The sequence below is a fragment of the Bidens hawaiensis genome, unplaced genomic scaffold, assembly GCF_021521415.1.
Source record: "Bidens hawaiensis isolate Kalapana, Puna unplaced genomic scaffold, B.hawaiensis_p1.1 tig00026434_1, whole genome shotgun sequence".
Taxonomy (NCBI): Eukaryota; Viridiplantae; Streptophyta; class Magnoliopsida; order Asterales; family Asteraceae; genus Bidens; species Bidens hawaiensis.
In genome coordinates this window covers 27126-42856 of record NW_027494255.1, presented here as the reverse complement: position 1 = coordinate 42856, position 15731 = coordinate 27126, and the positions used below count along the sequence as shown (strand labels likewise).

At 39.1% G+C, this 15731-nt stretch overlaps 1 protein-coding gene across 2 annotated transcripts; it reads left to right on the top strand.

The window, feature by feature from the left end:
- Nucleotides 1-12823: 12823 nt before the first annotated feature.
- On the top strand, nt 12824-14842 carry LOC143573465 (uncharacterized). Of its 2 annotated transcripts, none has more exons than XM_077058335.1 (5): nt 12824-13076; nt 13508-13672; nt 13775-13888; nt 14222-14341; nt 14431-14842. In XM_077058335.1, exons 2-5 carry the CDS (start codon nt 13565-13567, stop codon nt 14737-14739), a joined length of 651 nt encoding a protein of 216 aa, XP_076914450.1. In that variant the 5' UTR covers nt 12824-13076; nt 13508-13564; the 3' UTR covers nt 14740-14842. The 2 variants fall into 2 exon arrangements, with proteins under 2 accessions (XP_076914450.1, XP_076914449.1); XM_077058334.1 differs by having other exon boundaries at nt 14428-14842.
- Nucleotides 14843-15731: the final 889 nt, after the last annotated feature.

The following is a 15731-nucleotide window of genomic DNA, read 5'->3' as shown; positions in this document are numbered from 1 at the left end:
TGTTGTTGGTGGTCAGTGCAGGCCATTGTTTCTCTGGTGTATGCAGACTTTCACTACATTTTCTATCTCTATTTCAATTAAATAATACTTTTTATACCTTTTATCATTACCTTTTCTCTTTCCTTCACTCACAACCACTCTCAAAATATATTAAAAAATTATAGAGGATGAACAGTAACTTTTCAAATATACAGAAAAATCATTACTTTCTCTAAAATATAAAAACTCTTCACTCACAACACCCTAAATCACTTTCTAAATTATAAAAACACCCCTCAAATAAAATGAAGGGTGGAATGAGAATGCTCTTACAATGAAATGAATCCAATACAAATTAACGAGTAAAATCTTGTTTTTTTTCATTTCTAAATATGCGGTTTTAGTCACTAGTTTTGTGATTTTCGTTTTTCTGGTTTCATTTTATTTGTAATTAAATCTGACCTCACTATCCATATTAAGTCAGGTTGTTAAATCCATCAACGTGTCTCTCATGTGAAAGAGGCAGTTTTGTCTCTTTTCTTTTCCAAATACACCAAAGACTCTCACGTGAAAGGATTTGAGAATTAGGGTTGGGGTGTATTTGGGAAAAAAAAAGAGACAAAATTACCCCTCACATGATGGGCATGTAGATGGGTATAATGACCAGCATTAACTAGGTTGTTGATGTCATGTTTAATTGCAAGTGAAATAAAATCATAAAAACAGAAATCACAAATTTAAAATTATTGGATTAAAATTGCATATTTGGACAAACCATAGAGACGAAAACCACAATTCACTAAGTATTAATATAAGCCCATAAGTTACAAAAATGTTTAGGAAAAGTTATTTTAACCTCCTTGTAAGTAATTTGCATAAGTCATAAGTTACAAAAGTGTAATTTATGAGTTATTCCCCTTGTAACTTTTAACTTTGTCAAACACCTTGTGACTTTTTAAAAAAAGCTATAAGTCTCGAGGGAGAGTAAAATAAGCAATCCTAAACACCCCTTTAATATTTGTGTAGTTGAAACTATGGATGCAAACAAACCTAACTCTAGCTGCTTGCTAGTTTCTGAAGCCCGGATTGATTAAAAAACTCAAAACAAGCCTAGCTATTTCGAGTTCGAGTCAAGCCCGAGTCCTAAATAAAGCTTGTTTGATTATTGAGATTGAATTTGAGTCTTGTTTGGAAGCTCGTTTAGGTTTTTCGAGTCTTAACAAGCCTTACGTTTTTTCTCTCTTAAAATTCTATGTATCAATTTAGCATTGCACAACCGAAGCTCGAGTCGAGCATAGACTCGTTAATAGTGTTTTTTTTAGAATTTGTAAAAATAATTAAACACGTGTATAAACTATTATTAATTAATTAATAATAAACGAGCCGGAAATAAACTCGTTAAAGGCTTTTCTTTAGAATATGTAAATATAATTAAACACGTGTATAAATTATTATTAATTAATATATAAAATAATAAAAGAGTCTTCAAAGTCAAGCTCTAGCTATTGAAGAGAGCTCGAAATGAGCTGAGCTCAAGCATAATCTCGGCTTATTTATACCCTTATTTGACACAACTAAATTTATGAAAATTTGAAAAAAGAAAAGAATAAGAAAAATGCCGTATCAAGGTATGCATAATGGTGTTTCTACTCGAATGATTGATGTTGTAGTCTTTAATAGAGGGTGTAAAAAATTTCAAATTGGTTTAATAGCATTTTTTTCGAACGGTGACTTTCACAGTTAAGCTATCTTACTGCGCGAACACGTCGCACCCCGCCACCCCACTCAGGTCAGCTATGTTGACATGATCGGGATTCACGCTGACATCCGAGTTTGGCCTGGCGTTCCCGGTAAAACCCAGTTGGCTCACCATGCCCGAAGGCACGACATGTTTTAATGCTCTGGTAAAATCCGGTCGGAATCAGGATTCGAACCCGGGCCATCCGGGTCATCCATCATGTTCCTGGCCATTGGAGCAAACCCCGCTGGTTGGTTAGTCGTGATATAAAGCATTTTAAGTGTACTTTAATGGTTATTAAATTAATTAAAAAGGATTATGTACGTAATACCATGAATTTAAAAAGGATATGGATTTCATACATCATTAGGCATGCATGACTCGTATAATGTTATGCGGGCCGTATAGGTCACGCATAAATGACAAGTGCGCGGAGAGGATACACAACAGCTTTTTCAGGTCCTATGCGGCCCTTATAGTCCTATACGAGCTTTATAGACGAAATGTGGTGTGTGAAGATAAGTGTTGTAAAAATCCCGACCAGACACCAATTAATCCATGGTCAATAGCTAGTCCCTGCCCCACTGATTAGTTTGGGCTAATCGGTCAATAGTTAAATCCAGCCAAAATCCGGATTAATCGTACTTATTCGGCTTTTCTAACGAGATTTCTGCAAGATTCCGGCCAAAATTGACAGTTTCCTGCAAGATTCCGACCAAAACTGACGGTTTCCTTTCCTGCGAGATTCCGTCCAAAATCAGCGGTTTATAACAAGATTCAAGCTAATTATCGAATAAAATGTGTTTGTATATGTATAAAACTGAAAATTATACATTAAAGTTGATTCGATTAATCCCAATTAAATCTCAATTATTCTTTAGTCTTCACCCCACCATCCGATTAGCGGATTTCCTCACCATCTGTATAACAATCCAATGCCGTTTTAAAAACACTTTTATGACAAACTGAAAATTTTTTTTTTTTACTCTTTCAGACTCTCATCACGACTTGACTCAAATTTTCGGGACAAAAATTCTTTAACATGGGAATGATGTGACAATCGTCAATTTCAGGTTAACTCCGTTAACTCAACTCCGTCAATTCAAACTTTAAGATCGTTAAATCTATAACGCGCACTTCATTACATTTAAACTAGGGTTTAAATGACGCTTAACACTTACTACATGTGTAGTCTTTTGGGATTTGCACCGAAACGCAAACGAGTTGACGCAAACGATTGATAAATGAACGAAAAACGTCAAAACAATAATTATGTGATAATTATGTGTTAGATATATGTGTGTTACTTGATTTTGTTATGTGGAATGTTAAACAAGAAACAAGAACCAATTAGTTAGGCTAGAGATGTAACACTTGAAAGTAGAGGGACTAGAGTGTAACTTGTATCATTATAAATATATCCTTAACTAAACTCTAACCTATTATTTTCTAAACCTACAACCCCGATCGGCCTCTCTCTCCTTTGTTCTCCACGGCTGCCGTCCACAAACACACACATATACACATCAAATCAAGTGTTTGATCCAAGAACAAGGTGCTAGGAAGGTATAATTGATCATCCCTTACCTCCTTGTTGTTTAATTTTGATGTTTAATGGGTTAATCAAAAACCCTAGGCAGCCGATTTGCTTGTATATGTATGAGTTAACATGATGGTTGTTGAATTCATGATGATTGATAACTAGTATTGATGTTGATGCATGATTCATTGTTGTCTTTGATTTGAGTTAAAACACAAACCCTAATCTTGTATGTATGGTGTAATTGAGATGCATGGATAGTAGTATTAGTGTCTAGCATGTTATATGATTTATTTGTGATCCATGGCTAGTGAAATTGTTAAGTTTTGATGTGAACAGAATCTGGGCAGAATGTGTATACGATGTTTAAATGACTGTAACGAAGTGTAAACGTGAAAATTGGTTGAGATTGTGGGTACTGCAGTAAACTAGGTTGAGTCTAGTTTCCATGAAGTATAAGTTTGTAATTTTTGGACAAGTAGAAGTGTACTTTTATTATTTTACAAAAACGTGGTGCAAAGCTGAGCTGTTAGACCTGCTGTTAGGTTAAGTTGTAAATGTTATATCTCATGAACTACGAGACCAATTGGGTTGGTTCCACTTCTGGAAGTTGACTCATTGAGTTAGGAACCAAACCCAAGTGGTCTTGCATTTATTGGATTTTTCGTTTAACGGGAATTGCAAATAACATTCTGTTGCGCATGAATCTGACTGATATGAGTTTGCTGTAATGTTTTGATCATTATGAGAAATCTATATGGAATAAAAATGAGATAAAATATGTTCTGGAAACCTAAGACATGTATGTTTCAGTGGTGATTTTTGGTGAATTAATTGAGATGATATGATCGGTGAAATAGTACAATCTTTCAAGTAGAAATTCTGTCACAGTGAAACTAAGCTGCTGAGTTGTGTATAAATGCATGAAATATGATATTTCTCATATAATTGTTATGTTTTGACCAAAATACCCTTGCGGGGAATAGTTGCAAATTGATTTCCATGATTTGACCAAATTGCCCTTATGGGGAATAATGGCTAGTAATTGTTATTTGTTGACCAAAATGCCCTTACGGGGATAATTGCTAGTAAAGTATGTTATTAATACATGACACAAAAGTAATTGTTCAGTCACGTATCGTATCACAATTGTACTTGTTTAAGTCACACACGATTCACAAACGAAACACGAAACTTGTTACGTGCATAGGTATTATGTGCCGAGTCTAGAGACTCGTTAAACATACCGATACTTAGAAAATCTCTTTGTTATTTAGAACGCTAGAGAGTTTCTACGACGCGCATCACTTGGTGATCTATTTCGGGATATTCTTCGCAAACAGTGAGTTTCACTTACCCCGCTCTTTTGAACTGTTTTCAAACGTTTTTCACTTGGGGGAGATAACATACTCCGATAAACGCATTTTCTGAGATAAACGCATATTTAAGATTTTGTTATAAATTATATATCACTTGTAAAGGCTAAGCGGCAAACGTAACATTTGAAGTCCCACACATCGAACCGGTTAATATTTGGAATAGCGAGTCACTGTTGAGTAGTACTACTGGGTTTGACAAACCCCACCCGACGCTAAGCTCAACTGGAGGTTGAGTGGGTGTAATTTTGGCTAACACTTACCATGGTCTGGGTTGACCTGGTGACGGGCACTTGATAAACAGTCAGCTTCGGTCTCGAACCACTTAGCGATACTTGTTGTATAGATTAGCTACCTATCGATATATAATTTGACGTAACACTATCTGGTAATGCAAAACACTTAAACGCCGTAACGTGGTTACGCAACACTTAAACGCCGTAACGTGGTTACGCAACACTTAAACGCCGTAACGTGGTTACGCAACACTTAAACGCCGTAACGGGGTTACGCAAAACGCTAATCGATTTATCTTATATAACTTGTGAACTCACCAACCTTGTGTTGACACTTTTAGTATGTTATTCTCAGGTAGCCGAGGCGGGCGCGCGGTTTAGGAGCATGCATTAAATGAAAACACTTTTATTCTGCAAACTTATTTTTAACAGTTATCTTTGGTTTTAAGTCGTCCTGCGTGACGCAACTTTTGAATTAAGGTTTTTACGCTTCCGCACTTATTTGCATTTAAACGTTTTTATGGTTTGATTATAACTGATGATTCCGATCCTGCCAGTTCACACCCTCTGACGGTAAAACTCCGTTAGTGGATTTTGAGGGTGTGACAACTTTTTTGTGTTTTATTTAAAAAAAATAAATATAAATATCTCATAAACATAACATGTACTGCAGATCTCCATTCCGGCAAATCTGATAACAACAACAACAACTACAATAATAATAATAATATGTACTGATTCAATTCAATTCAATTGACAATTGTTTCTCAGCAGCAGCAGCAAAAGTCATGCTTAAAAATGGTGGCAAATTCAGTATCAACAGCATGTAATAGTAGTAGTAGTAACGGTGATAGCTACACTAATCCTTCTTCATATGCTTTCAATTCTGAAATCATCGTCACAGATGCCAATAATATTAATAATAATAAAGTTGAGAAGATAATTCAGATCACCACAACACAACATGATGTAAGCTCAGTCATTAGTGAAGAAGCGTGTATCAACTTACTTGTATACGATCAACGTTCCTCGGGTACGAGTGTGCTATATCACCGATGGTTTTCCGAGAAAAGAGTTCTTCAACCTACAAAACGAACAGCACCGTGAGCTTACCCCTCAGAAAGGGACAGAGGGGTCCTCTTTGGGGTAACCCTTCGGTGTGAGAATCAGGTATTGTAGGAGAAGATAATCAAGATGTGAAAATGAGTAAAGGACTTAGAGTATATTTTCTTGCCTGCCTCCAACTGTGGAGGTGGTGTGGTATTTATAGTATTAGGGTTTCCAATGATTGGGCTCAGACCCAATTAGGGCCTTTTTGGCCTCCTCCTATTGCTTCGCGCCACGTGTACTTAGGACACCTGGTGCTTTTTCATTGATTATTCTCTGACCAAGGTATTTCACCTGACCCATGTGCCATCACGTGGTGGCACATGGGCTTTGCTGAGTTGTCCACCCTTCATTGGCAGCTGTCAACATCAGCACATTCTTTATTCCTTAAAAGATACCTTCTGGAAGGTTGCCTGATGAGTACAATCATGGTTGTCCTTATCCTGATTTGGATTAGACTATTGTCTCATTTGTTGTGTGTCGCTTACGCGCGGCCTTTATGCGCCTATCCCGGGGATGCGCAAGGTCTTCTCTTTATTCTCACAGATGTTTCATGCGCTTGCGCGTATGTGATATGCGCCACGCGCAGATGTTTCATGCGCTTGCGCATAAGTTTTGGCTTTGTGCCTTCATGACATCCTGATTTCAAGCCTCTTGTCTATATCTTGTGGGTTGACCCGCCCCGCTCGATGTTAAGGCGGGTGCATACCCCTTCAATTAGATCTAATTCATTATTATTATTATTATTATTATTTATACCGTTTAGGTTAAATTTATACTGTTTATTAGTTGGAAGAAATTATATACCAGTTCAGGCTTTTTGTAACAAACTAACAACAGAAGTAAACCGTGCTAAGATGTTGTCTACCGAATTGCTCGTTTAGGCAAAGCACGGTTTACTTGATTTGTTGTTACAAATGCTACGGGTCGGCCCGGTGTGCCTAGGGTAGAGTTGTACAAAAAAAGCAGTTTGGGACCGGTTTGACCAAAAAACCAGTTTCAGCCAAACCGACACAGCTCGTCGGTTCTAGTATCGGTTCCCCTTTTGGAACTACCAAATGAACCGAATCGGTTCTGACCAGTTTGAACATTCATGCTCTTAAACCGGTTTGGTTTAGAAACCGGTTTTGTACACCCTAGGGGTGTAAACGAGGCGAGCCCAAACTTGACTATGCTTGAGCTCAGCTTGTGAGTTGTTTTTTCAAGCTCAAGGTCAACTCAGGCTTAGCTTGTTTATTATTTATTTATTAATTTATATACATTTTTTAATTATTTTTATATAGTTTTAATTAAATCCTTAAACGAGCCTAAGCTCGGCTGTGTAGTGTGAAGTTAATACATTGTAGTTCAAAATAAGTCAAACTTAAAATTACACAAGGGCTCGAGATCGGGATTGATAACTAAAGAAGCTTTAATTGAGGCTTGGTCCGCTTGGACTAGGCTCACTCCGAGCTTTTTATCGATCCGAGCTTAAGTAGCTCGCGAGCAGCTCGGCTCGTTTGCATAACTAGGTTGGCCAGCGAGGACGTTGGGCTCCCTAAGGGGGTTGGAGATGTAAGTCCCACATCGGTTGAGAAAGAGAACGGAACCTTTGTTAAAACCGGGGTGGAAACCTTCTCTACCCAGGCGCTTTTTGACTAGGCAAGCAATTCGTAGCTTAAAAGCAAAGCCGTGAGATCCTGGATGGGCAATCTATCGGGGGCAAAGTGGACAATATCTTGGCACGGTTTACTTGGGCTGTTACACCTTTGTGCTCAAATTTACGTCAGGATCTAATCTTCTTGATTTTTCTTCGACTATAGTTAGTTAATTAGAGGGAATAATAATTGTTATTGTAAATAATAATAAGGAGATTACAAGATGTATATAGACTTGAATAATACAAACTAGACCCTATACAATTAGACATTATTTAAATACGGAATAATATCTTGTCTAACATCCCCCCGCAAGCTAAGGCCGGGAAGCGACTCTTAGCTTGGATCGAAGAAAGAGAAACGCTGAGTAGACAGAGGCTTTGTAAAGATGTCGGCAATCTGATCATCTGTAGTGATGAATTGTACTGAGAGTTGACCTCTAGCGACTCTTTCACGAACTGAATGAAAATCAACTTCAATATGCTTTGTGCGGGCATGAAATACCGGATTGGCTGATAAGTATGTGGCTCCGAGATTATCACACCACAATGTAGGAGTTGCGCGAACTGGGACCCGTAATTCTTGTAAAACGGATTGTATCCAAGTGAGTTCAGAAACTGCATTAGCTAGAGCTTTATACTCTGATTATGTAGATGACCGAGAGACAGTTTTCTGTTTACGTGCACACCACAAGACAAGATTACACCCTATATAGATAGCAAATCCCCCCGTGGAACGACGGTCATCTGGACACCCGACCCAGTCAGCATCTAAGAAAGCGGACAGATTGTTGAAGGTTGAATCTGCATAGGCATGGAGAACTTGAGTAGACTGCTGCTGAACAAGCAAGCCGTGGGAGAGAGTACCCTTTAAGTACCGCAAAATACGCTTTACCGCGGACCAATGACTCTCCGTCGGAGACTGCATAAACTGGCAGACCTTGTTGACTGCAAAGGCGATGTCCGGACGGGAAAGGGTGGCATATTGTAAAGCCCTAACAACTTGTCGATAGCGTGTCGGATTGGCAAATGGTGGACTGTCCTCTAAAGCAATATTTGCTGATGTAGAAATTGGAGAAGAGAAGGGTTTGGAGTCCAATAGGCCTGCTTATTGTAGAAGCTCCAAAATATACTTTTGTTGAGATAAAAGGATGTCTGCCCCTTTGGAAACAATCTCAATACCCAAAAAATAAGAAAGTTTGCCCATATCTTGAATAGGGTAAGTTCGACTGAGGTGGCTAATAACCACATCAATAGCCTTTGGATCATTACCTGTAATTATGATGTCGTCAACATATACCAACATATAAAGTACCGTGGCCCCGGAGGTGTAAATAAACAAAGACTGATCGGTTTTGGAGCCTCGAAACCCAAGCTGATGTGAGGTGGAAGACAACTGATGAAACCAAGCACGTGGGGCTTGTTTAAGCCCATACAAAGGCTTGTGCAGTAAGCAGACATGATCCGGTTTGTTAGGATCCACAAAGCCTTGTGGCTGCTGGAGATAAACAATCTCTTTTAAGGCTCCATGCAGGAAAGCATTTTGAACGTCTAACTGACGAAGGGCCCACTTTTGCGTGATTGCCAAAGAAAGCACAATACGAATGGTGGTTGCCTTGACCACAGGACTGAATGTTTCCTTGTAGTCAATACCCGGTTGTTGTCGAAACCCTTTGGCCACTAACCGAGCCTTATAACGTTGAATCGTCCCTTTTGGATCCCGTTTAATCTTGTAACCATTTACAATCGACGATATTAGAACCCGGAACACGAGGAACTAGTGACCATGTGCCATTTTTCAAAAGTGCCGAGTATTCATCTGCCATAGCTTGACGCCATTGAGGAAAAGTGTTGGCAATAGTAAAGGAGGTTGGTTCGGTGTTAGGGTCGATGGTAGAAGAGGTAAAGAATGATATGTTGTAGGGTGTGGTAGGTTTTGGGTTGGGCCGAAGATTAGAAGGTCGAGGACGAGGAGCTGTTTGGGTACTGGTTTGGGCCTGGTTTGGGGCTGTCTGGTTACTGTGTGGGGTTGTTCGATGGCTGTATGGGAGGGTCGTTTGTGGCGGCGATGGTAGGTATGAATTAGGGGAGGCCTAGGAGGTGGTGGAGGAGGTGGGACAGGTATTCCCGCTGCTGGGGAGGCTGGGACAACAGCTGGTGAAGGCTGGTCTGGTGGGTTACCAGCAGCCGTAGAGGTGGTATTTTGTTGTACGGAAGGTGGGATAAAGTCATCGGTGTCAGGTGGATTGGGATATATAGAGACATAAGGGTCGGGAGAGGGTGAAGGGGAGTGAAGATTGTTAAGTTGAGAAGAGTTGAATGGAAAACAGAGTTCATTGAAGCGAACATGTCGGGCAATGTATGTCCGCTCGGTTTCGGGGTCAAAGCACCGATAACCATGATGATGGGAGCTATATCCGAGAAAGACACATGGAGTGGAGCGGAAGTCAATTTTGTGTCTGTTGTAAGGACGTAGGTGGGGAGACATTGTGAACCAAAGACTTTTAAGAAGGCAATATCGGGTGGATGACGAAAACGATGTTGAAAGGGAGAGAGAGAAGAATTGGAGCGTGAAGGCATGCGGTTAATAAGGTAGACATCGGTTTCAAAGGCAAAATGCCAGAAACGATGTGGCACATGAGATTGAGCAAGTAAAGTGAGACCTGTTTCAACCACGTGTCAGTGTCGACGTTCCACAACACGATTTTGTTCGCTGGCGTGTGGACAGGAAAGGCGATGAAGAATGCCCAATGATTGAAAGAAGGTGGATAGAGACCGAATTCTCCACCCCCATCTGTTTGGACCTGTTTAAGTTTGGTGTGAAATTGTCGTTCAACCATAACCAGAAACTGTTTAAAAATATGATGGACGTCAGATTTATGTTTAAATGGAAAAATCCACATGAATTTGGAAAAGTGATCTACACACAAAAGAAAATAATTGTGACCCTCACTAGATGGAATCGGGACGGGTCCCCAGACGTCACAAATAAGCAAATCTAAAATATGTGTACTTTTAAAAGTAGAAGATAACAAATGTAATTTTGATGATTTTCCAATAGAACAAGGTTCACAAAAAGAAACAGAACAATTATTGTTTTTCAAAGGTAAATGATAAAATGACAACATTGATTTCAAAAGCTGAGGATGAGGATGCCCCAATCTTTGATGCCAAATGTCGGAGGAAGCACGATGAGCAGAAAAGGCAGTTTTAGAAATAGCTTGTTGTCTTGGAAGCCGAAGCGAGTAGAGCCCATCATTACTTGGACCCGTGAGGAGGGTAGTGTGTGTAGACTTGTCCTTCACAGAAAAGAAAGAATCGTGAAATTCAAAATAAACATAATTATCACCCCAAAATTTTTGAACAGAAAGGAGGTTTTGTTTAATTTCAGGAGCATGTAGGATATTGGTAAGATTAAAGGTACGGTTTGGGGAATTAAATGTGGATGAGCCAATATGTAAAATTGGTAGACCCTCACCATTGCCGACATGGAGGTTGTCACCGCCATGATATGCATCAGAATGCTCGAAACTAGAAAGATCTGGGGCAACATGATGACTAGAGCCCGTGTCCGGGAGCCAAGAAGAAGCATATGACCTAGTATCTGCAAAATTAGTCGATGGCTGCTGTCTTGGGCGAACAGTAGCTTGGTCCCGATTAGGACAGTGAGTGGGGAGATGCCCTATGCCACACCTATGACAGGATCCATAAACTACGTTCTGATTTGATGCCCAACTGAACTGACTGCGATTTCCACCACTAGGGCCACCTGAGCGATTAGAGCTACCACGTCCACGACTGTTACCCTGCCGATTGTTGAAGCGATTGTTGCCGGATCGGTTAGTGTAGAAGGCTTGGGGCTGAGATGGTAACTGAAGTTGCACACCAAGTTGGGTCGCCAATTGTTGAACCGCCTGAACAGCCGCATCTGATGGCGATGTAGGGCTGCCTCCGGTGGGTTTAGCCGAAGATGGAGCCATGGCTGAGAATGCTTGAGTAGGTGGAACAATTGGGGCAGAACGTTTAAGCATATAGTCGTGATCAGCAATCACGGCATGAAGTTTGTTGTAAGCAAATTGACGAGTAAGGGCCGTGGTCTTAACGCCATGGTATTCGTCATGTAGGCCAGAAATAACCATCATAACAAGGTCTTTTTCTTTCAAGGGTTCGCCAATATTAGCCAGGGCAGAGGCATATTCTTGTGCACGTTGGAGGTATGCTGTAGGGGTTTCATCAGCCTTCATCTCAATCCTTAAAAGTTGTGTTTTTAAGGTATATTATCGGGAGGAAGTGTGAGGTGCAAAGGCCCGCTCTAGGGCAAGTCAAAGGTCACGGGCAGTAAGAGTGCCTCTGGCATGATGTAAAGCACCCTCAGAGATAGTGGAGATAAGGAGCATCCGAATGTGTGCATCGTTGGAAAGCCAGATTGGGTACTGTGGATTGGGTTGGGATTCGGGTGGTGGTGCAGGTGCATTATCTTTGGGAGGGTCTGCAGGAACAGTTATGGTGGTTGGAGGGCAGGGTATGGTTCCGTCAATATAACCAAAAAGATTATTGGTGACTAAGAACGGGTGAATAACCAATAGCCAGGAACTGTATTTATCGGAGTTGAGGGTAAATCCAAACTTGTGGGAGTTGTGGACTATTTTTTCTTTTTGATCAAAAGCAGTGAGGGTGGCCATAGGTAATTGGTTTTAGAAAAAGAAAGAAAGAGGAAGATTGGAGGGGTGGTACAGCGGAGGAAGACAGCAGCAAGGCTGCTAATCTGTGATCAGGGATAAAAAAAATAGAGGTAGGGTCGGCAGGTTTGTGCTTCAGAAATTAGGGTTAGGAATAACTGACTGTGATACCAAGTTAATTAGAGGGAATAATAATTGATATTGTAAATAATAATAAGGAGATTACAAGATGTATATAGACTTGAATAATACAAACTAGACCCTATACAATTAGACATTATTTAAATACGGAATAATATCTTGTCTAACATAGTTGATTTCAACTTGAAACCACAGTATTTACGTTTGGAGCACAAAATACTGCTTGAACGTTTCTTTTGTTAGTAGTAAATTGGCTAAATATGGAAACCATTTTGTCTGTGCATTAGGCTAAAGATGTGATATTAAAGAAAGAGAATGATGAGCTAAAAGATATTAGAGAAATCAACCATGTGGAGAAATCTGGTAACTCGGTACTACGGAAGCTTTGTTGTAAGTTGAATAAATACATTAAGATATCAATTTGCAATCCATATGTATGATCTATGATAAATTTGTAATCAGTTATTTATTATATCCAGCGGAGAACGAGGTATTTTGATCCTCAACCTCAAGATTGCAGTTTCGAACACTGCTATAATTGTGGTGAAGGTGGCCATACAGTTACCAGTTGTACAGCAGCTAACCGCAAGAAGCCGTGTTTTATATGTGCAAGTTTGGAGCACAATGGAAAGCAGTGCAAGCAGGTTAGGATCTAAAATATTTATACAAAGTTTTTGTTTAATTATAATGAATCATAGTGAAAAGATCCAATACAATAATGTCTTAACGTACAACACGTACGCGAATCCATTTTTTCACGAATCGATCCATGAAATCACATCCAAACATCTCGGAATCTTCAATACATATCCAATCAATCATTGGTTCACCGAAAAAAACAGTTTTGGATGGTTAATCGATCAACTTTTCACTTTTTTTCACAAAGACCGATTTTGAGCGTTAAAGTTTTTGTGAGCGTTTTCTGAGCGTTTTAGGTTTTTGCCTTTGTTTATTGCCTTTGAGCATCTCGCGTACCTACCGTATGTATGTTAAGGCATTAGCGTACAGTAACTACACCCATGAATCATATAACTTAATAACTTGTATTCATTATTTTTTTATTTTTTTTCTGCAGGGAAAGGGATGTTTTTACTGCAAAAAAAGTGGTCATTTTGCAAAAGACTGTCCAGAAATGTACACCGAGGGAGTCGAAAAGGATAAACTCTGTTTAAAGTGTGGTGATTCGGGGCATGAAATGTACACATGCAAGACTGTGGTCTACTCAGTGGATGACCTCAAGGTCAAATGGTCAATCTCGTTTTCTAGTCTGTTTCAATATTTATAACTAAGCGTTTGTGCTTCTTGATTCGTTTCGTTACACTAATATTTTTTTCGTTTCCAGGAAATTAAATGTTACATTTGCAATAACATGGGCCATCTTTGTTGTACTGACTATGCTGAAGGTCCAACCGAGGCTTCTTGTTACAGATGTGGTCAATCGGGTCATACTGGTTTGGTATGTTGTCACTTACTATATCTGCAATTATTTATTTATTTTTATCAAAAGTCAGTCGGGTCAAAATAAGTGATCACATATTTAAATTGGATCAAAATTTTAACGTATCCTCGTTAGTCCCGTTGAACATAATATTGCGACCCGAATAGGAAAAAATATTAAAAGGCGGACCCAAAAGGATCGATTTGTGAAATAATGAACCACTATAATGTGAATCAACTTATTCATAAATCATAAGGAAATGAAAGATATTGGTTACATGATTAGATGCTGGCCTTTTAGTAATATTTTTTAGATATTTTTAGTTTTATTATTCTGATTTTTTTTGGACAGAAATGTACAAATACGAGCTCGAGTTCAAGTGCAAGTGCATATGCAGAGGCTTCACCTAGTTACTGCTACAAATGCGGTCAGGAAGGCCATAAGTCTCGCAAATGCAAAACGTCTGCTAAGGTAATAAGACTCTGCTTTAGCTAATGTGTCACATTATGTTGTAACAAACTTTAAGGTGGTTTTTATTTGTTTATATATTAATTTAGAAGCGAAGGAGGAAAAAGGCGAAGCAAAGTAGTTTACAAGATAATACAGAGAATGCAGGGCTTATATCTGCATCTCAAGCGATAGATGAGAGTTGTATAAGGAATAAAACACATAATGGATACTCGACTTCATCTCAACCAACGCGTAGAAGTGGTTGGATGGATCATGTCGAAGATGAAGATCCTGGTGGTTGTTTAAGTGGGACCCAGTGCGGATCTTTGTCAACACTAGATAGTTATAGATGCAATAAAGGTTTACATGGAAATAATGGTTCTAGTGATCATACTTGTGATTTTCGATTCGAAGGTTGAGGTTCTAATGGAGTATCGACATTCGGATTCGAGATTCTGGCAATTCAAGTGATTATGAAAGGAGATAACATAGTTGGATTTGGTATTGAATGTTGATTGTTGGGTTGTTTTTTTTTTCTTTTTTTCTTTTTTTTTTGTAACAAGTTGTTGTGTTATTTGTTTTAATCCTTAGTTGTTTGTTTATTTAGCATAATTCAATGGAATTCGGATTCTAATTTCTTTTCTAATATGTTCGGTTCGCGTAATTCGTTAGTATTGAAATGTAAATTCACATGATAAGATGTTTAACCGGGGACATTGATATAGAGATTCCAACGTGAATGCTTTTAGGCTTCATGTATCCTATGTTCCCTGGCTTCTCTCAAACCATTCATTGTCGATAGATCTAGTTTTTGTTTACCTTTTATAATTATTTTCGACCTCTTTAGGGTTTAACCACCGTTAACCTTGCCACACGAGGTGGTCAGTAGTTATTTTTGTGTGCGTCAGTTGGCCAATAGCTAAACAATGAGCCGACACCTCCCTTCGTCCATAGTCCTGTAGATAACAAGAGTCGATTGATATGATTAAGGCATAGAGGTGACTCGATAAGCAATGATTGAAGTATGCATAGCATAGCAAGCTTGATGTGTTGACTATGTCGCCAACTCGCTCGTCAAAATGTCAACTTAGAAAGATTCTTTGTTGTAGGATTACGTTTATTTTCAAAAGTCTGGACAAATAACGCGGAAGATGTCAGAACTTGTCGACTGTAATATTAATTTCATATATACCCAAAACCACAACGAAAGGGATCTCATTAGTTTACTAATAATTAAGAGTAAACTGCGGTTTTCGTCCATCTGGTTTGTCCAAATATGCGGTGTTAGTCCAATAGTTTCAAATTTGTGATGTTCGTCCCTGTTGTTTTTATTTCACTTGTAATTAAACCCGAATTCATTAATTCCGTTTAAGTCTGATCGTTAAACCCATCAGCGTGTCCCTCACGTGTG

Excerpts from the sequence above, each read along its gene's own strand:
- LOC143573465 (XM_077058334.1), top strand. The coding sequence starts at position 13,565 with ATGTACACCGAGGGAGTCGAAAAGGATAAACTCTGTTTAAAGTGTGGT. Across the intron at positions 13,889-14,221 it reads AATCGGGTCATACTGGTTTG|AAATGTACAAATACGAGCTC; the intron begins GTATGTTGTCAC and ends TTTTTTGGACAG. Across the intron at positions 14,342-14,427 it reads AATGCAAAACGTCTGCTAAG|AAGCGAAGGAGGAAAAAGGC; the intron begins GTAATAAGACTC and ends ATATTAATTTAG.